This window comes from Amblyomma mixtum, chromosome 1, assembly GCF_055824585.1.
Source record: "Amblyomma mixtum isolate Tamu chromosome 1, ASM5582458v1, whole genome shotgun sequence".
Taxonomy (NCBI): Eukaryota; Metazoa; Arthropoda; class Arachnida; order Ixodida; family Ixodidae; genus Amblyomma; species Amblyomma mixtum.
In genome coordinates, this window is record NC_143012.1 from 16,120,647 (window position 1) to 16,141,909 (window position 21,263).

The 21,263-nt window shown below is 45.0% G+C and overlaps 1 protein-coding gene across 1 annotated transcript in view; it reads left to right on the plus strand.

Annotated features, from left to right (window-relative positions):
- Window positions 1-21,263, plus strand: part of LOC149365559 (receptor-type tyrosine-protein phosphatase mu-like) — a 90,021-nt gene that overhangs the window by 28,515 nt on the left and 40,243 nt on the right. The window contains exons 13-17 of the mRNA XM_089544180.1: window positions 5,695-5,881; window positions 8,358-8,428; window positions 9,232-9,436; window positions 13,987-14,298; window positions 15,603-15,896. Of these exons, the coding sequence (XP_089400306.1) occupies window positions 5,695-5,881; window positions 8,358-8,428; window positions 9,232-9,436; window positions 13,987-14,298; window positions 15,603-15,896 (1,069 nt within the window). The remainder of the gene's footprint in view (window positions 1-5,694; window positions 5,882-8,357; window positions 8,429-9,231; window positions 9,437-13,986; window positions 14,299-15,602; window positions 15,897-21,263) is intronic.

Genomic DNA, 21,263 nt, shown 5'->3' on the forward strand with positions numbered 1-21,263 from the left:
AACAAAAACAACACTCTTCCTGGAAAGAAAAAAAGAAAAGATCCTGCAAGGTACAAAAAAAAAAGAAGTAAAATACAGGTATCGCCGCCACAAGCCGATCTCGCAAGTACAAGTGTCAAAGTGCATTGCTGGGCGAGTTGGTGACAGAACATCTAACACAAAGAACAACGCAAAAAGACGAGACGAAGAGGGGGAGATCGTGTGCGTCTGCTCCTTCGTCGTCTCGTCTTTTTGCGCGGTTATTTGCCTGAGTACAAGTAGGATGAATAAATGGGAGAAAAGACACCACAGATCTCAGAGGCTGAGAAAGGTCCATGAAGTTTACGTGTTGGGTAAATACTGAAGGATATAGGTTTTCTTACTGACCCCACCAGAGCACTTTTACCACGCGATGAAGACAGAAAACAGACAACCTAAATGTTGGAAGTCGATGAAAACTTGCAGTTGGCGGCGCAACAGGCCGCCAGCTGAGGTTCGACAAATGCTTTGTACCACACCGGCGTACCGATTATCTCTGTCAGTCCCTACAGTACCTGCTTCTATTTCTTCTGAATGATTAAGAAAAGAGGGATGTATATTTCTAGACCTACAGTAAAAAACAACTGCGACAATATTTTGTAAGCCGTTAAACAACCTGTGTACTATAATCATGCTAACATTGTATTAGAGTACGACTGACTTATGTGAATTCCGCAATGTTTTCTGATCTTCAGGGTGAATTGAGGCAGAACGCCGATCACCTGAAATTCTCATGAACAACGACTGTCTTGTTAATTATTGTACTCTATATTTGTTTGAATGATTATTTGAAGATGTGTACTCACACTGTAATTTAGTCTTAAGGGAGTAATTACTCCCTGACGTCCCCCAAAACGCAGCCATACGGCTACTGCTGCAATTTAGTCTGTAACCACTGCTGCCTTGTATGGGACCCCAGGCACTTTTCAAGCTGTCGCAGAACAGCTTTTTCGCCTGGGGGCCTTCAACCTTGAGTTGAAAAATAAATTAATTGAATTGAATTGTTTTGAAGTGCTTCGCGGCTATGCGTTCTGCGTGCCTGCATGGTTTTCTTATGCGCATCGATTTACAAAGGCGAAGCAGCAGAGGACTTCCAAGTGCCTCTCTAAGTGTTTCTCGAACGAAGTTGGTGACGGGACGCAACGGCGACAAGGAAGAGCTGTGTATAGCCATTGTTCAACGCGCCTCCACGTTAGCAAACGCACAGCTCGGTGTGTTCGCTTCGTCAACGTACCAAGACGCTTGACTGCATAACCAGTCCGACGAGGACTATTCCAACAGAATTTATATATGCCCGCACGTACCAGTCGCTACACATCAGTCGTAACTGTGGCTCGGCGGTGACAGCGACGCTGCCTTCTCCTCGGCGCTAGGACTTTCTTGCCAGACCCGCCGCCTCAGCCCTCAATCCCATCGCACGCTGTGTGGTGTTCAGGTCTCTGAATGCAAGCTGCACTTCTTTGCAAGAACTTCATGGGCAGAATCGGGAAAGGGATCTATCGTAACGTTGGTGCAAACATAAACGAAGCGACGACGGCTGATAAAGGCCTTCAACGTCTGGCCGGCAGTAGTTTTCATTTAGGCTGTTGCTAGGCGGCAGCGCTCACAGCCGCTATCACAAACTCCTCGTTTCCGTTTCAACCGCTTTACGTCACTGTTCTCCTATTTCGTCATCAGAGAGTCCCGAGCTTGAATCGTAGCGGCGGGAAAAAGTTTTTAAACTTCGAATCGACATGTCTTAGCCATAATTGCACCTTTCGCTGCCGGACAACAGGCAACAAAGCCACGAAATTTCAAACTATCAGATTTTAATAAAAAAAAATTCGATACCGTTGTCCTCAGCGTCTCTTTAAGGTAACCAAGTGGATTGCAAGAGAAGTCTGGCGTAGCAGAGGGAGGAGTCAAGTAGGCGAGTGGACTACACCTTCAGACTCCTCTCTAACTCTACGGCCCAAGTGACTCGCATGACCAGAATGATCAACCCAGTCGCCAACAGAAGACGAGATTTCAAGGAGGACAACACGGTCGGACTGATACAAGCTCTGGCCGTTAGTAGAGCCACTTACAACCTGCCGTACCAAATCCTTAACCCACAAGGGGTCCATCAGGTAGAGGCTATGCTGCGTAAGACAAAAAAAAAATGGCGCTGAGTCTAGCTCTGAGAACATCCACGCGTAAACGAACCAACCTTGGTGTCTCCAACACATACCGAGAGCATCAAGAAGCCCTCCTCATCGTTCAGAAATACTTCTGTATACGACCACTGGCAGGGCCTTACTCAGACGACTAGGTAACCCTACCAGTCACAATAAGATCCAAGAGACGGAGGACGTCCTGGACATCAGATCCAGCAACGCAGTCCTACCCATTCCTAAGCACATGCACCTACAATTGCATGGAGCCGGAGAGAAGCAAGGGCTCAGGCGTTAGAAAAGTGCATAGCTGGCAAAAAAGCAAAAATGGCACCGGTTAAACTCTGTTAAACCTGGCTAGTAGAGCGTTAGCTCTGTGGTTATGACTGGTTTTGGTTTTAATTGGAATTTTCTAATTAATGCTAATTAATTCGGGTCACTAACCAGCATAGCGAGCTTGTAGTCAACCTGAGCTTTCCAAGGGTTCGGTTTAATTGTGATTAACCACTCAACGTTAATTAATTCGAGTTGCGAACTAGTAAAATGGAAGGTAAAAACGTAGCAAAGTGGTTTTACACTTGACTTAAGCTTTCCAACGGCATATTACTCAATGCTACAGCGGAAAGTTTCATTTCAACTGCATTTAACTAATTAACGGTAATTAATTCGGTCCGGTGATGAGTTGATAGCTGCATAATTAATGAATGGTACAAACTTATGGTCCAGACTCAAGGTGGATCACATGACATATACATGACATGACTATGTGCTTAGACATATACTAGCTAGACAGTCCCGCTTTCACCTTGGCTAATCTTGAAGGTGAAAGCACCGGCCTCAGGCGTTTTCAGAAGTTGTATCCAGGTCAGTAGAGCTACGCGCGAAAAGAATCGGTCTTTGTAGACACAGCCAGCTACCCAAGACACACAGCCATGGTGGCAGCGGCAATCGACTACGCTCACAAGGAGCTAGCTAGCGTCACCGTAAGGAATTGTACCTCTACTTAAGCAGAGGAGACTGCCTTTGCTCTCGCCGTAGCCGAAGGCCAAAGAGGCGAATCCCTGATAATCATCCCGGACTCGCAGACTGCCTGTCCGAATATCCTGGTCGGTAGGATTGGCAAGAAAGCTTTCTACGTTCTAAGCCAAGGTGGCTCAAGTGAAGCAAAACATTCCATCGTGTGGATACCGGGACACGCCGGCCTGGCCGGGAACCACGCAGCGGACGCCATCTCATACTAACCGAGTGAAGGCTGATGTGTTGGGACTAAAGCCAGTTACCCCGACGTACGGTGAAATACTGGAGCGCTTCAAGGGACTAAGCAGGATCTATCCTCCAGGAGGAGGAAAAAACTTTTATAAAGCAATCCTTAAAAGGAAGCCAGTGAGGGTGGGGATAAGGATAATGGGGTTGCAGGAACGGGTGGGCCCTCGCGGTCGCGCTAGGTGGCCAGGAGCCCATGGAGTCTGGCGACCTCTGTGGCCCAGGTCACCATCCGGAGCTGAACCTCCGGCTGTGAGCTGTGCAACACGTCCTCCCATCTCTCCTGGTCGTCAAGTCTCAGAAAAGGGGGAGTTGGAGTATACGGGCATGCAAGCCCTAAGTATGTGATAAATATCCGCCTTAGGGTGCTGGCATAATTTGCAGGACGGATGATAGTCCCCTGGGTGCATGAGGGAATAGAGGTAAGGGTTCGGAAAAGTCTCTGTCTCAATCCGTCGCAAAACGACTTGCTCGGCCTTATTTAGCGATTTATGGAGACGGGAGTAAACTAGCCGGGAACCCCGGTAGTGTAGCGGGATTTCATTGTACGTCATCATGCGTTCCCTAGCATTGCGGAACGAGGGGAGGCCGTCCACCGCCCGGTCGACGAGTCCTCGAGCGTGATTGTGTGCAGCCGTATTCGCCGGGTGTCCGCGGTGAGCTGGAACCCAGATGAGTGTGATGAGCCGACTCGGTGGTACAACACTGTTCAGAACACGATGTGCTGGCGTGTGAACCCGTTGTTTGGCGAAATTTCGTATGGCTGATTTAGAATCCGAGAATATGTATCTTGCATTTGTTTGAGTAATGGCCAGGTATATAGCTGCTTCTTCAGCCTCAACGGGATGTTGAACGCGATTGAGAGTTAGAGCTGAGCAAGGATTATGATCGCGGTTAAGTACTGTGATGGCATAGGCTGAGGTTGTAGAATATTCTGCAGCATCTACGTATGTGGCTGTTGGATCCCTAGCGTAGTGCTTATGTAGGGCTGTTGCCCGAGCTGTGCGACGATTTTTGTCATGCTCAGGATGGGTGTTTCTGGGCAGAGGTGGAATATAAAGATTTTTTGCAAGGTCGAGAGAAATGTTATGGTGATCCGAAATTTGGTCGTCGAGGGTGATTTTGAGTCTTTTCAGAAGATTCTGTCCGGTAGGTGTTCGAGATAGGCGATAGTATTGCCCCGTGAGGCGGGCTTCAATTAGTTTTGCCAGGGTGTTATGCAAGCATAGTTTGAGGAATTTGCTGGTGGGGGTTGAATTCGGGAGGTGACGGGCAGCCTTATATATACCCCTGATTGTTCTATCTATCTGCTCCTCCTCTGTCCGAGTGAGATACAGATAGGGGAGAGTATAAATGAAGGAGCTAGACACCGCAGCGGACACGGGACAGAGAAAGAAGACGACACAGGGCGGTACTTGCAACTAAAATTTTATTTGAAACTTCATGGCTTTATAAAGACAGAGGCACGTGTGATCTTGCAATCGGGTAAAAAAGGATGAATGAAAAGCAACAGATAACAACACCTAACTGACAACAATGCACAGGAAAGATATGCGAGTCACAATGTACAGAAATCAGACTTTAAAACGTTATGCAATGCTCATCATGAGTTTGCTGATACAGAAGGCTTGAACGAGACGTCGCGTGTCTGCCTCCCTCATGCCTCTGTGTTTACTAATAATTCTACGAACAATCGCAGTCGTATTCTGAACAGTGCGGCCGAAAAAAGCCCCCTAGCTAACTCACTAAATAGCAGACTAAGTTGGAGACACCTTCAAACAAACACATGTCCGTGGTTATTTTTCATAAGTGAGATACACCCCTCTACATAGAGGCCCTTATGTCGTAGATGCGGAGAGGCAGCCACACTACATCACACCACATGAGGATGCCAACACAGCCCTACAGTCCCAGTCATACACAATGTCACGCCGGAGCAGTGGGAGGTAACGCTGTCCATCTGGGAACCCGGGGATCAGTTTTCACTGGTCGGACGGGTTCAAGCTGCCAAAACCGCCGCAGGAGTCCTGGACTAGGGACTCCACCCGTGAAGACTCCCAATAGCACTAGGACCAGTGCATAGGCGTTTTGTCTCTGTCGCTTGCTGATATGGACTAGCCCAAGGGTCACTGAAAGTTATTGGGAGATTTGTTTTGTCCAGCAATGGACACACGCTGATGATGTCGATGATGGTTAACTACCAGCAGAAACACTGCAAACCTTTCCGAGAAACGAAGCTTCAATTCCGTCGGGTATGTCACCGGAATCAAATATTTTTCAGGAACGATCTGCAGAAAAGTGGAACAGGACTGACGTCATCGCAGACACTGGAAACGAAACGCTGCAATTTGTGCTTCCCGATTTGAGGCCGAACACGGAGTACCAAGTACAGGTGTTAGTGCATGACAAGAGCGGACACGTGCACTCCCGGACAGCAAAGATGTCAATGGTCAAGACGCCATGCGGAGGTTTGGAGAATTAAATTTTTGCTTCGGACTTGCGGTTAAGGTGAAAATATGCTGACCTATGTGACGCGAATTCAAGGAAGTGCCTCGGCAAATGTGTCCCTTTCTACTACGCAATATACGTTGCCGCAGGTTGTAGCACGCACCGCCTCATAAGTCATGTTTGAGCAACATGGTTATTGGGAACGCTGCCTGTGGCTTCCCCTTTCGGTCAAATTATATGCCAGTCAAGCGAAAATTCAAACGATGCCTGATAGTTCAACTTTCCTTTATTTTGATTGGGAATGAAGTGGGTGGTAGAAACTACTGCGCTCTTTCATTTGGGGTATTGAAAAAGGTCGAAGCAATTTTATAAACTTCTAGGATTCCATTACTATTTGTACCTTCACTGAAGAAATGTAAGAAAATTTTATATTTATCAAGAAAAAGATGTTCAGAGGGGGTTTAAATTTAGCTAATATCGATATTTTTTGAATGTCCGAGGACAATTAAACAGAGATAAATCTGCAGGCGCATAAGCATAGGTCGGCGAACTCACGCATGTCTCCACTCACTCGGGCTCACTCAGGATCATTTCAGATCATGATCTGAGTCGTGACTGAATACGGACTCACATTCAGATCATGATCTGAGTTGTGGGTGAGTTCGGACTCACATTCAGATCATGAACTGAGTCGTGAGTGAACCCCGGACTCACATTCAGTTCACGATCTGAATCGTGTGTCCGGGCTCACATTCAGATCGTGACCTGAGTCCTGTTCAGTCCGGCAGAGTGAGGGCCTCCCAAATCAAATCAGTCCGTGATGTGAGGGTGAACAATCCCATGATCCCAAGTGAATCCATGACGCTCATTGGGCACGAGTTTGTAACGTTCATAAAGAAGAGTTCCTGCGCACTCGTGATACTGAATACCTTTTGGTCGAGGTGACGATGTAGAGAAATTTCATTTATTTGTGGTAGCACGTACCTTTTGTGGCTGCTCAACTCGAGAACATTACTGAAAGGAGAGAAAAGTTGATTAATAGCCGCTTTTGCTCTTGTTATATATCAGCTGTGGCTTGCTGTACTGTAGTTGCTCCAGATCTTCCTTCAGTGAGTTTTAATTCATTGCAGAACTTACGCAGTGGTCTTAGATATTTACGTCCCGCGCGCGGCAGCTGCAGACCTCTAGGCCTCTGCGCCAGGCCAGGCGGCTAGCTGCAGTTAAGAGCTCATCGCAATACCGTAATTTTAACACTTTGTTTTCGCATTTTAGGCGCGTAGCTTCTGCCGTTGGGCATAAAAACGATTTAGCTGTCCGACGTGTGAGCTTACAAGAGTCCTGAGTCACGGTGAGCCTGTGTGAGTCTTGAGTTGGAATGTGCAAGTGAGCCTGATTGAGTGAGCGCAGATGAGTCGCTAGTCGAAATGAGTGAGTCCAGGTGAGTCACGAGTCAAAATGAGTGAGCCCAGATGAGTCGTGAGTCGAAATGAGTGAGCCCAGGTGTGTTGTGAGTCCAGATGAGTCATAAGCTGTAATGAGTGAGTGAGTTCAAATGAGGATTGAGTTGAAATGAGTGAGTGAGCCTAGGTTAGTCGTGAGTCTGAGGGAGACATGAGTCGCTATGTGTGGTTCACTCCAGTTAGTTGGGAAGTCGGAGTGAGCCCAAGTGAGTTGCGAGCCTAAATGAGTCTGAGTTCGTGAGTTTGAGTGAGCCCGGCCCCCTGTGAGTGTGAGTTTGAGTGAGCCCGTGGGTCGATCAAACTTTTGTGAATGGGCCTGAGTGAGCATTCATGAATTTGCCGAGGTATGCTCATCAGTAAAGCTAGAGTAAAATTCAGAACTGCTCAATCACCTTCCGGTGCGGCAGCGCCAACGAAGGAATTCTGAACTGTTCTGAAGTTAGGGATAGCTTTTGCATTAATTTAACTTTCAGTTGGCCTCCTTGATCACTGGTAGCTGAAATTTTGAACTTACTTTCATAATACGCATGGGGAAACCAATTTTTCTAGTATATTAGTAGTTTACTTAGTTAGGAAGCAGAAATTAAAAAGTAGCAACATTTTTAGCACGGAGCAGCACAGGTTATTTGCGTGGATTCGAAATTTCAGCGGGCTCTGACTGCATGAGCGAGAGGTTGGAACGAAAACAAACTCGAAATGACTACAAAATAAAAATTCCACCCTCTTGTAAAATATTCTATTTAAGTTAACATAAAACGCTTTCGCTTCTCTAACAATCGTCGTTAAACCTTGGTAAAATTTAATTGAGCGCAGTGTGAATTTTCCATTCTGAATATAAATTCACCTTCGAAATAAGCGTCAGTTTTTTGACGAAGACATGCATCCACTGTGCGAGTAAACACGCAATTGTTTTGCATTGAGTTTGCAACCGAGATATTCAGTGCGAACGATCGATATTTACTCCATATGCTAACATCGGCTTTCAATGCTTCTCTGCGAACTTCACCAAGTGCCTTATTGTTACTGTTATTTTCAGCCCCGCTAGAGCCACCCCACAACTTCAGCCACGAAGAAATGGCGGACAGAAGAGTTAAGCTCATGTGGCAAGTGAGATTACTTTATCCCGTAACTTTACAGGCTTTCTGCTTGAGCATATTCGCCTACCTAGGAGATGGTGTACTTATAATATAACCGGAACTTTTGTCAGAAAACTCGCACGGTACATACTAAAACTAGTACAAAAATTTTCTCCTACTCCAGTGGTGTCATGTTAAAGCATTCCGCAGTGTTGAAGCAAAAATAAAATTGTAGAGGACACTTAAGTTCCGCCTAAGGGTATGACGCGATAGTGTATTGGGTTAAATCTCATATATGGGAATAGGAGCTCATTCTCAACTGTATATTCACAGATCCCTGCGAGTCCTCGTACCCCTCCTAGCGCAGTGGTGCAGCGATTAAGCGATGCGCCACTGCCCTGTGATGGCAGGTGTTCCCAGCGGTGGGCGTTTCGCGGCCCAGGAAGCTGTCCCCGAGCATATCCTACACTTTAGCCTACTCTTGAAAACGTAACAAGGCGAAGACAAGTAGGTTCAGCGATAGATGAGCAAAATCATTACGTTCTCACGTATTAAGATCGAAGACCTTGCTGTAGGTTTCCTTTCAGAAGGAGTAGTTGGACACACGTGCTGCCCAAACATTACACGACAGAAAGATAGCGCATACTCAGGGGAGCACAAAAATTAAATCGGGGCCACTTAACAGCTATAGAAAGAGATAGCAAACTTTGCTCACTGCTTCATCCAATAGATAGCATGATTCCACTCGATGTGTACTTCGAACGGTGCCTCATTGTCAGCGTTGCTGTCCTGTTGGTGTTTGTACACTGCCGCTAACCACTGCGCCTCGCTCAGCTTCCAGAACGCTCCCAGAGGCAATGTGACATCGTGGACACTGTGGTGAGAATTAACAATGGCGACGAACATTCCACCGGCAACCACCCATACGTCTTTCCCATAACGCCCTACACAAGGTACAGAGTTCAGGCACGTCTGGTAGCGAGTAAGGGAAAATTTGGTCCCTGGTCAGAGTTCTACGACTTCACCACGCGGGAAGCAGGTAAGGAATTTGTGCCAGCTTTGCGCTCCTTTTATTGCGAAAGCAATACTGCTCACAGTTTGAGCCCTTCAGCGTAGCGCGGCGGTGGACACGTTTGATCTTTAGCGTGACCTTAGACGTGACGTCATACTAACTGCGAAAAACCAGGGCCCCAGCTCGGCTCGTCAGTGTAGAGCGGCGGTAGACATGGCGGGCGGTGAGCCTCTCGCTTCTCCCACTAGATGCGCGACGGTAGGAGTGACGTCACACCATCTGTGGAAGAGGAGGGCGGAGAGCGGCGGTAGACACGGCGGGCGGTGAGCCTCCCGCTTCTCCCGCTGGGAGCGCTGCGGTTGGAGTGACGTCATACCAGTTGTATAAACAGAGCTCCAGCTCGTGCCGTCGGCGCAGAGCGGCGGTAGACACGGCGGATGCGGGCTGAAGAAACGGATGAAGTTGCTTTCGCAATTTACGGGCTTAACCAAGCTGAGCCTCTGCCAATTTTTTTCTTCCTCTACCGAAGAAAAATTTTCCTGCGATGATAGTAGTTAATTGAGAAGGGGGGGGGGGGGTGATGCGGAGAGAAATTTTCTTCAAAGCAGAGCTAGAAACGGGGACTGAAATGGAGGAGAGTTGATTTTTCCTGAAAGTCATGAACTCTCTTCCGACTAAAGAGACGTGGAAGGAGTGGTTTTCTAGTGCAGTTGTTCCGTGAAACACTCTCCCTCCATGAGGTGAAGCAATAAAATGCGGAATGCAAGTTTAAATGTACAGCACGTAAGTGCGTTACGTGAAGAGACTATCCCGGACAAGACCCGCCGCGTTAGCTCAGTAGGTACAGCGCTCGGCTGCTGACCCGAAAGACGCGGGTTCAATCCTGGCAGCGGCGGCCGAATTTCGATGTTGGCGAAATTCTAGAGGCTCCTGTACAGTGCACGTTAAAGAACCCCAGATGGTCGAAATTTCCGGTGCCCTTCACTACGGCGTCCCTCATTGCCTGAGCTGCTTCGGGACGTTAAACCCCAATAAACCAATAAACTAACTATCGTGGACAAGAATTTCGAGCTCAAGAGCTACTGGCGCTATCGGCGACTTGAATGCCCTCGAGATGAAGCCTCAGTTGATATAATATGGCGACGTTATGGAGAATAGCTTCTGTGTTCAATACAGGTAGATCTTTAAATTTCACGATATATTAGGGCTTGTATGTAAGTGATGGCAACCTTGTGTGAGCCTAAGTGTCGTTTCTCGAGTCTGTAAAAGACTAGACATGAGAGATAAGCTGACCAAGCAAGAAAGGATTGTATTAAAATGACAGGAATAGCCGCTACTGGGTGGATTTGAGCCTATGATTTCCAAGGTGTCGACTATCTGGAGTTCCCCTGTTAGCTGGTCAGCCACTTCTTCCATGTGGCCCCGCCGCGGTGGCTCAGTGGTTACGGCGCTAGGCTGCTGACCCGAAAGACGTGGGTTCGATCCCAGCTGCGGCGGGTCAGTTTCGATGAAGGCGAAATTCTAGAGGCCCGTGTACTGTGCGATGTCAGTGCACGTTAAAGAACCCCAGGTGGTCGAAATTTCCCGAGCCCTTCACTGCGGCGTCCCTCATAGCCTGAGTCGCTTTGGGACGTTAAACCCCGATAAACCAAACCAAACCAAACTTCTTCCATGTGGCAGGTGTGGCTTTGGGTAGGGGCAAGGTGCCCTTGTTGTGTGAGCAGGGTGCTTTTATGTTTTCAAGCGTGCAGGGTTCCCCGCCAGGTTGACTGTCGGGTGTGTATAGGTCCAGGTGCATGGGATGTCTGAGAGTCGGTGTGAGAAGGTCCGGGAGTGCAGCCCTCGCAGGGTGAAGGCCTCGTATCTTGTGGGGCTTTTGTATGGCCACGGAAAGAGAAGGCATGTTTTCTTGAGGCCGTGGAGGGAAAAATGTTCCCCTCAGATGCTTTGTTGTGCACTTTCAAATGCTTGAATTCCCTAATTTTTGCAAGGCAAGGCGTGACAAGAGTTTGGTCACCGCTCCGCAAAATTTTTTGCCGGGACTCTACAGTTACAACTGTTGGTGCCGACATGCAAAATCACTTTTTGTTTCGTGCAGAAGAACGTTTTCTGAACATGAAGTTCTTGAAGACTTCCTAGCACTTGTGTAAACAAAGAGTACCGTATGCAAGATCTTATTAAAGAGAACGGTAAGATGATGCCCAACTCGCGTTTTTTCACTAGGCGACTATTCGACAATGCTTGAACAAAGTTTAGTGACCTAATACCTGCGACTTATAAAGCACAAATCAATGCAGTGAAAGCGCCAGAGCTAGCATATTGCACATTTTCATTTCTCTTTTTCTTTTGACCAACCTCTAAGTGCTATCAAAGGGTCATTCTGGGCTAGAGATGCACTGAAAACGAGATAACATAACTGATTTTCAAACCCAGCGCAGCTTAAGCAGAGCCCACCTCTCAGACACCGCATAAGCCTGCGAGAGAAAGTAAAGACGCCTCCCTGGCGCGCAGTTTTCCTCCTGACCCGTGAAAACCATCTATAAAAAGGATTACTTATGTTACAAGCATTGTTAACCATTAAAGAGAAAATAATTGATAATGTTGAATGTCGGAAATACACACTTGGTTTATTTCTTGACTTTCGAAAGGCCTTCGACTGCGTTCAGCATGACATTTTATTACAAAAACTGGCGGATTATGGAGTGCGTGGTGTACCTCTTGACTTATTAAGAAGTTATTTGTATAACAGGCTACAGTATGTGCAAGTTCATGATTGCTCTTCCACTAGTCTGATTATAAAACAAGGTGTTCCCCAAGGATCAATTCTGGGACTATTATTATTCATAATATATATTAATGACATAACTAATATTCCTGATTCACCCGATCTAATAATGTATGCTGATGACACAAATGCCGTTTTTACAGAATGTCCTTTGCCTAGATTAGCAATAAGGTTCAATGATTATTTAAATAGGTTAGAGAATTGGTTAATGGCAAATAAACTTGGCCTGAATCTCACGAAAACCACATACATAATATTTAGACCCATCAACTCTACTGTACAATGTGCTGTAGTTATAAAATACAAAAACAATATCATAGCACAAGTGTCCAACCACAAATTTCTAGGTGTTTGGTTCAATGAAAACCTTTCATGGAATGTGCAAGTTTCAAATTTAGTGAAAGATCTCAGTAAAACTGTAGGATGTCTTTACAAAATTACTAACTTAATACCAACTTGGCTCAAGATTTCATTGTATTATGCTCTTTTTTATTCCAAAATATCATACTGTATTCTTGTTTGGGGATCCACTGGATCCGGTAACTTTAATAGGTTGCTTGTTCTCCAGAAAAAAGCTCTAAGAGCCATTGAAGGCTATTGTGGGAGACCGCGAGATTTACCTACAGAACCATTATACAAAAAACATGCTATTCTACCAGTACAACAAATTTATTATTTTCGTTTACTGCAGTATATTCACCATAACAGATTGTATGCCACTCTACCTGACAGACCTGCCATAATGTACCATCTGAGAACACGAAAAAAACTTGTGCCCATCACTCGGACTAACTACGGGAAACAGAAATTAACTTTCCAGGTACCATTTGTCATCAACCAAACTTCACTAGAACGGGAATTCTCGTCATCAACTAAGGTATTTAAAAAATGTATAAAAAAATATTTGGAAGAGAATCCTGTTTACTTTTTTGGCCTATACTTGCTATAATATATGTTTTTGACTAGTCTTTGCTCACATGAAAACGTCCTGCGGCATAAAATTTGTCAATTCATGCTTGTTTATGTCATATTGTTGTTATATTATTTGTTGTCATTGATGTATTTAATTCATGCTTGTTTATTCATATTGTTATTTTATTTGGTGTGATTGATGTATTCAATTCATGCTTGTTTTTGTCATATTGTTGTTGTATTATTTAGTTTCTTTGTCCTGCATAGGCGCTAAAGGTGTGTGCTGCCGCCTGTATCGGGGAGCCAAGGCCTAGTCAGGCCTACCGCCTTTTGCTTTGGCTTCCCCTTTCATTTTTGAAAGAAAATAAACACCAAACCAAACCAAACCAAACTAGCATCGTGACTTCAAAGGATGCCATAGATCCTGACGTAGCGGAGTGGCTCGTCATGAGGGTGTGAGACTTAGGGCCAGAACTTCTACGGCAACAATTCTTGCAAAAAAGTTTTCACATGATTTCCAGTGTCATTTCCCAGTTAGCACTGGCGTTCCGCGAAATGCTCTCACACAAAGATATGTGATGACATGAACAAAGGTGTTCACAATACATAGTTTCTGACATCGCCAGAGGGCGATTAGACCCTGACCAGTAATTAGAGTGGGTTCGGTGGTTGACCTGAGTTGGGCAGTTAAGACAGCCAACGGGATGATGCTTAAATTTCCCGCTGGCTGCCGCCCACAAGTGAAGAAATGTGCCAACAGGTTTCTGAACTTGGTATCAGCTCTGTGGCTGGCTTTAGCTGTTGAGTGATGACGCAGACATCGTTTTCCTTCATACTCTTCTTTCTTTCTGTTTGTCGTTCCTGTACCGCCGTGGATCAGCACCTGACAAGGTGGTCAGCCTTTCCACGGAGCGCCTGTCTGCAAGAAAATACCGGTTCCGCTGGCAACCACCCGCAGTGACCAATGGGATACTGCGCTCGTACCACTTGCTTGTGGAAGTGTCCGCTCTTAAGGAGATCAAATGCCCGGAGTTTCAACCTCACGAAGGTCTCAACTTGTCCTTTGCGGGCAACGTTACGTCTGCTGTCATCCAGAACTTGACGCCTTGGGCTGAGTACCGGATTTGGATACGGGCGGCGACGATTGAAGATGGGCCATGGAAAAGCTACAAGCTCGAGACTACTGAGGAGGGTTTGTTGCTCTAACAGCTTTCTTTCTAACGGCTTTTTCTTTCTCTCTCTCTCTCTTTCTTTCTTTCTTTCTCTGTTTCCTTCTTTCTTCTATTTCCTTTATTCTTTCTCTCTTTCTTCCTTCCTTTCTTTCTTTCCTTCATCTTTTCACCTTCCTTTTTCGCTTACTCTTTTTCTTTCTCTTTTTCTTACTTTCCTTCCCTCCTTTCTTTCTTATTCTTTCTTTCTCTCATTCCTCCTTCCTTCCTTTCCATTTTTCGATATTCCTTCTTTTCCTTCTGTTCCTTCTTTGTTTCGTTCTCTCTTTCATTCTATTCTTTCGTCCATTTCTCCTTTATTTTCTACTCTTCTCCCTCTCTCTATATTTTTCTTTACTCCCTTTCTTTCTTTCATTTCTTTCCGGAGGTTTTCTCGCAGCTGTAATGATATTTGCTCTTTAGTACTCGGTAACTAGGCCACTTACGAATGGGAGTGACTTTGCAAATACACGATAATTACACAATAAGCGAATTTATTCCACATTTAGTTAAAATGACATGTCTAGCACGCCCAGAAGGATCAAATGCAGCTCAGTAAGACAGAAATCCAGAAGTAGCGGAGTGCTTATGATGGGCTCTCTCCTTGTAACATTCGTTTAAAAGCTGTAGTTGTAGCTTCAGAGGCGCATCTAAGGGAAGAAAACCAAAAGGGGTGCGTGGGAAAGCTTCCCACCGCAACCACTCAGGCAAAACAATTGTTTTTCTTTCAAAATGTGTGGCAGTAAGACCGCCTAGTAACCGCTCCTGAAAAAATTGACCTTGAATCCTGCCTAGTGAAGAATGGTAAACGCAAGTCTGTAAATTACAATCGACTGGTGCATCCATTTCACTCGCATAATTACTAGTACTACAAAAATACTTCTTTCTTCAGTTTTATATTGCCACGCAAGCCCATATCCAAGATTACGCCCGTGAAGTCTCAGCTTTATTCTAGCCTTGCCACAGGAGGTTTTAACAATAGCCATAGATTGTTATTAGGGACGATACTTCAAATGATTAGTATTTGTTTGCTTGTTTACTAAAAGCAGCTATCACATATGACATTACCGAAAACGTATCGAAATGTCTTGAGAGTGAAGAGTAAATCAGGTAAAGATTCCTGCCAAACTCACGAAGTCTAGATGAAATCCTTAGCAGCAGGATTACACATTACTGGCGTATAGCACAGCGAATATTTCCTCAGTAGACATAGTGAGTCTTTATCTGAGTACCCACCTGGTTGACCACTTTTCGGCTTCTCTCTCTTCCTCGGTTTCACCCCTTCTAGTTCCAGAAAGCCCACCGCGGCAGCTCCACTTAGTTAGCCGGACCGGCAGATCAGCCAGAGTAACCTGGCGAGAACCTGACTGCAGGTTCGTCAACGGCCGCATCAGTGGATACCGGTTCGTTCGCACATCCCCGGCCGCCTGGGCGCCGGGAGAGGTGTCAGGCCATGTCAGTGAGACGGCACTTAACATGAACGACCTCATTCCCTACACGGAATACACGCTTAAAGTGTGGCCCGAGAACAGCGTCGGTGTGGGGCCCAGCGCCAACATCACATTCTCAACGTTGCCAAGGGGTAAGTCTATACTTCTTCTTTCATGGTCAGCGCTGAGCCCCGTCTTGGCTTTTGTCTTACTACTCTCGCACGGCGTCTTTGCACAATAGCCCATGTCACCAGGCACAACCGACTTGATCCAATTGAAGAAAGGTTAAAAGATTCTCGAATCGGAATTTTACATAGCAGAAAAAGAATGGTATAAAAGTGACTTTCACCTACAGCTGCCTGAGCAACAAGAACGGGATTTATTAAGCCGTCGAAAATTTATTATAAAAAGAAACAATAGATGTTTTGTGGTGGTTTACCGATGCCTCTTCCGGGGCTGGCTAGACAATTGTAGGTTCTTTTTTGTTTTTTTTTATTCTCAGAAACAGTACACAAACTGTTGGTTGGACCCATAGCCTTTACGGCTAGTGAGGGGTCCAAATACAAAACAAGCACAATACTACCGCAGACCGTGTAAAATAAAAAACTTCAAGATTAACACACACAATTGATTCCTACATTTCCATGGAAATTAAATAGTGTTTTAAAGATGCCGAAAAGTTATTTTTTTCTTTAACTTCATTCGGGATTTCATTCCACACATGGGCTCCGCTGTATTCTAGGAGTCTCCGGCCGTACATATTGTAACAAGGTGGTAAATTAAATAGATTGTTAGTTGCAGCTCTTGTTTGTTTCATTGGTAATCTAAATAAACTAAGGGGCAGGGGGTTGTTAGATTTTATTACATTGTTTACTATTTCAGCTATCTTCAGTTTATATGCCATTGATAGGGGTAAGATACGAAGCTGCTTAAAGAGTGGCCTGCTGGAGTATGTATTATTTGAATAAGTTATCATACGAATAGCTCGTTTTTGAAGGCGAGAAACAGGATCTAGGTATGTTTTATATGTACCGCCCCATGCTTCCAGGCAATAATATAATTGACTGTGCACAAAGGCGAAATACAGAACGCGTAGAATTGGAAGATCAAAGCAGTCCCTGGCCTTTAGTAAAACATGACAACCATAGGCTAATTTGGAGCAAACATTATTAATTTGTTCTTTCCAGTGCATATCAGACGCGAACAGGACACCAAGGTACTTGTATTGAGGCACCCTCAGCAGAGTCGTGTTATCGATAGTTACAGATATATGTTCGTAGTTCATGTTCTTCCTGCGCGAGTGAAACAAGGTGTACTTTATTTTCTCAGTATTAAGGGTTAACCGATCACTTTTAAACCACTGCGAAACTTCACTAAGCTCTTCATTAATTATACATTTAAGTGCCTCTAAATTTTTCCCCTGTAAAAATTAATGCAGTGTCATCGGCATATATTACAGCTTTCGAATATTTCAGCGTCGATGGAAGGTCATTAATATACAGGGAAAAGAATAGCGGCCCAAGCACGGAGCCCTGAGGCACACCTAGATTAATGCTTTGCGGTAGTGAGGCTAAATTGTTCACGACAACATATTGTTTCCGTCCTGTAAAATAGCTTTTAATTAGATCACAAATTTTCCCTCTTAAACCGTAGGTTTCCAATTTCTGTTGTAGTATTGTGTGATCAACCGTATCGAAAGCTTTTGATATGTCTAAATATACTACTATGGCCAGCTTGTTATTATGCAGTGAGAATTTATAAGTTGTGAAAGAACAAGAACTGCGGATGACGTTGACCTGTGGTGCCTGAAGCCATGCTGATTATGACATATAATGTTATATTTATTTAGAAAATTTTGTATACGTTTACAAAGAACCTTTTCAAAAACTGTATTAATTGCATTTAATACCGATATTGGTCTGTAGTTTCGCGGATCAGATCGCTCACCGCCTTTATAAATAGGTACAACCCTTGCAACCTTCAGCTCGTCAGGATATATTCCATTTGCCAATGAATGGTTAAAGATGTGTAGTAGATGGATCGCTAGTATATCAATGTTGTTTTTGATCACTCTAACGGGTATTGCATCAGGTCCTGCCGCCTTGCCGGCTGAAAGGCTGCCGACTGCAGTGATTATTTCTTCTATGTCTATGTCAGGCAAAGCAAAACTGTTGTTAACACATTCCGGCATCTTCGCCGTAGGTGCGTCAGCATGAACCTGCGCGGAAACCGTAGGCCCAATGGAGGTAAAATAGGTATTGAATGATTCTACTGTGTCTTCGTCAACTGTCTCAGGGAGTGTTGCTGTACTGGATCGCAGGCCGATTGCGTCGTTCACTATATCCCAAATTTTTTTTGTATTTCCATGCGCCTGTTTCACCAGTGATGAATAATATTCTTTTTTTTCTTTTTCTCATAAGAGATACAGACAAGTTCCTGCAGCGCTTATACTGGGTTAGGTAGTATTCGTTTGTTCTCAACTGCTTCCATTTGCGATACCATTTGTCCTTATCTTTTAACACGGCTAATATTTCAGTATTCATCCAAGGACACGTTGGCTGGGTGTATTTATTAGTGTTCGGCAGAGAGCTCTGTTCAATGGCATTTTTAAGGATGTCTAAAAAGTTCTTACACTGAGTATTGACGTTTTCATCATATGCCGTAGTGAAGTCGGCTTGTTCTAATGTTTCACGTAGTGCTACATAGTTTATCTTACTACGAATTTTACACTGCGTCAACTGCACTTGTGAAGGCAGGTCTTTTTCTATTACAAGAAAAATGGGTGAATGGTCGGCTACCACCTCAGCGCAGGTACCGGCCAGCACACCTGGGACAATATTACAGAGAGCGTGATCTATTAGAGTACTTGAAGTACTTGTTACGTGGGTAGGTTCTGTAATAAGGTTACGTAAGGCAAATGATTCGAGAAGGAAAGTGTAGTGATTAGTGATTTCAGTGATTAACTGAAATGGGTGATAAGACGCCACTCAGGCCTTGGGATGCCATTCATCCTGGAGAGTAAACGGGAGGGCGGGGGGGGGGGGGGGGGGATGGTCTTTCCAAGAATGACTTACTTTCTTCGTTCTATACAATTCTTGAAGTACTGTGGGGATAATTGGTCTCTCAAGTACCTAAGAGGGTGGTTACTTCTCGTCCCGAGCTGGTGCTTGTTGTGTTTACACACGTCTTTAAGCTCGTCTGGTAAATTTCTTGCCTTGGTTGATTTATAAGTGGGGATTATGTTGTTCATTAGTGGCCTCCGGTATTGTAGAAATTTTGGTGCTTGTACTAGTTTTTGTTCTTGAATGGTAAGTGATTGAAAATGTTTTTCTGTTCAGTAATACCTTCTCCGAGACGACTTGGTTCATTTTGCCATTCGGAATGTATGTAACGAGAAATAAAGGGCGAGGGACGGCAGATAAACAGGACGGTCTGTAAGCGTTTGTTCCGTTCATCTTCTGTCTCTCGGATTTTCTGTCGCGCAAAGTACCCATTCGCAATATCAAATTGTTTTTTCTGCCATGTTGATTGTGTAGGTGTTATGTCTCACGTGAACACTGTGTAAGCAAACAAGTCCTTGTTTTTCTTTGCATTGTGATGTTGATGTAAGCTGCTGTTTGTAATTCCAACAAACAGTAAGGAAAAAACTTCATTCGAGACCAGTGCTAAAGTGCAGTTCCTCAGCTAGGGTGCATCTGTCATCCACCCTGTCCGAAAGAGGTCTGAAAGGGTTATTCAGAACATTATGATGCCACCCGTTTTTCTGTGCCTTAAATAAGGATATTACAGAAGACTGAGGCAGCATGCGTTATTAGACAAAACGCGACATTTTGTATCTTAGAGTCACCCAACTTTCAAACATGCAATCAAACTACTTTCCTATTAAGCTGAGGTGATCTGCCATATCTGTCTGCACTGCAACTCTACTTAAGGCTGGCGAGGATGAATTCTCTGAAACAGAGAAAAAAGGTTCTGTATGAGCCTTGATGAACCAGGACGAAGTCAGTAAGAAGCGAATTTCAGCTCAACGCTTTTTTTTCGGTGCCGTGCAGCACAACTGAAGAAAGTGCCCTTGATTAACGCAAGCATTTAAGTATTTCAAATTCTTATTTATCTTAACTTGATGAGTGTAAGTGCTTCTGTGTCATGCGTTGTTACGAAAAATTACTTTAGCCAGGATATATTTGGGGCAAATGCGACATCGTCTCGTTTTCCAGTGTATTATGAAGTAGAGGCAATGAATTTATTGCTTGCATCGAAAGTTCTGTTTTTTGCTTTGGTGCTCTCTATGATGGTGTGAACGTACGTGAGAAAAGCACTGATTGCCAATAGACATGAAAAAGATTTGGCGAAAGCTCTGGAGAGCACGAAGCTGCGTCGGTGCCGACAAACGCTTTAGCGTTCCTAAAGGCGCCCTGCACCGAAAAATAAAAGGAAGGGAGGCTGAAGTCAGGAAATACGCGCAGGTTCTTCGGAATCTAACCGGCGCACTCTTTACTAGTCGCATGAACAGCTTCTTTAACAACAAATTGTGTCGACGTGAAAAACACTGTTCGGTCTGTCACTGTCACGTCCAGAATCCCGTTTCCGAGTCCCGCGAATTGAGCAGTACCGCATACCGCTTCATATTTTCAATATTTGTACTAGTATTCTTAATGCGAGAAGGCTCGCAAAACTCGTATTGGGCTCCCATGGAAACAAGTTCATGTGCATTCATTGAGATATCGAGTAAGGCGCTTACTTTGAGGGGTGTCTTTTCTCTCTCGTGGGTCGAGGCAGAATGGGCGATTTTAACATTTTGAATGTCTTTTAAGTTTTATATGTTGTGCTTCAGCTGACCTCTTTACTCTTCCTTAGTATATTAGTTAAGCAATGCGTTGCCAAACTTTCCCTCTCACTTGGCGATGTCATTAAGAGCGCAGGTGGATGGGTAGTTACATAAAGAGAAGTTTATTGACTTCCAAACGGTCAGGACAAAAGGAAGGTCGTGACAGAAGCGCTAGTCTCTTACAGGCCAAAAAGACAGAAAAAGAATTGAACAATGCATGTGGTACTATACATGACTAATGCGGGCAGACTGGCTGCGCCCGAGTTACTACATACAAGTAACAATGCAGAAACACTGTACACGGGAAACTCAATAAATTCTAAAAATTACATGAAAGATGACAACCGAAGGGAGGGAAACGGGGGGGGGGGGGGTCCTCCCCAAAATTTCCCCTGCCTTACAAGATTTGGGCAGAGCCAGTGCAAAAAAAAAACAACCAGTGAACACACTTGTTCTACAAGAAGCCACACACCTTACAACTAATAGAGCAAGACTGTAATCGCCAGCCTGCCCTCTTCAGCGACAAAGAAGCGCGTATGCCAGCGTCGCAGGAACCGCGCCTCCCCATCCAATTCCAGGCGGTGGGACAGGTAAGTCCAAAGGAGGAGGCGGAGATTCTGCAACGCTGGATACATTGCGCGCGCCGGTTGCCTGCGGGCCTCAGCCAGGCAGCGGCGGCGCCACAGCACTA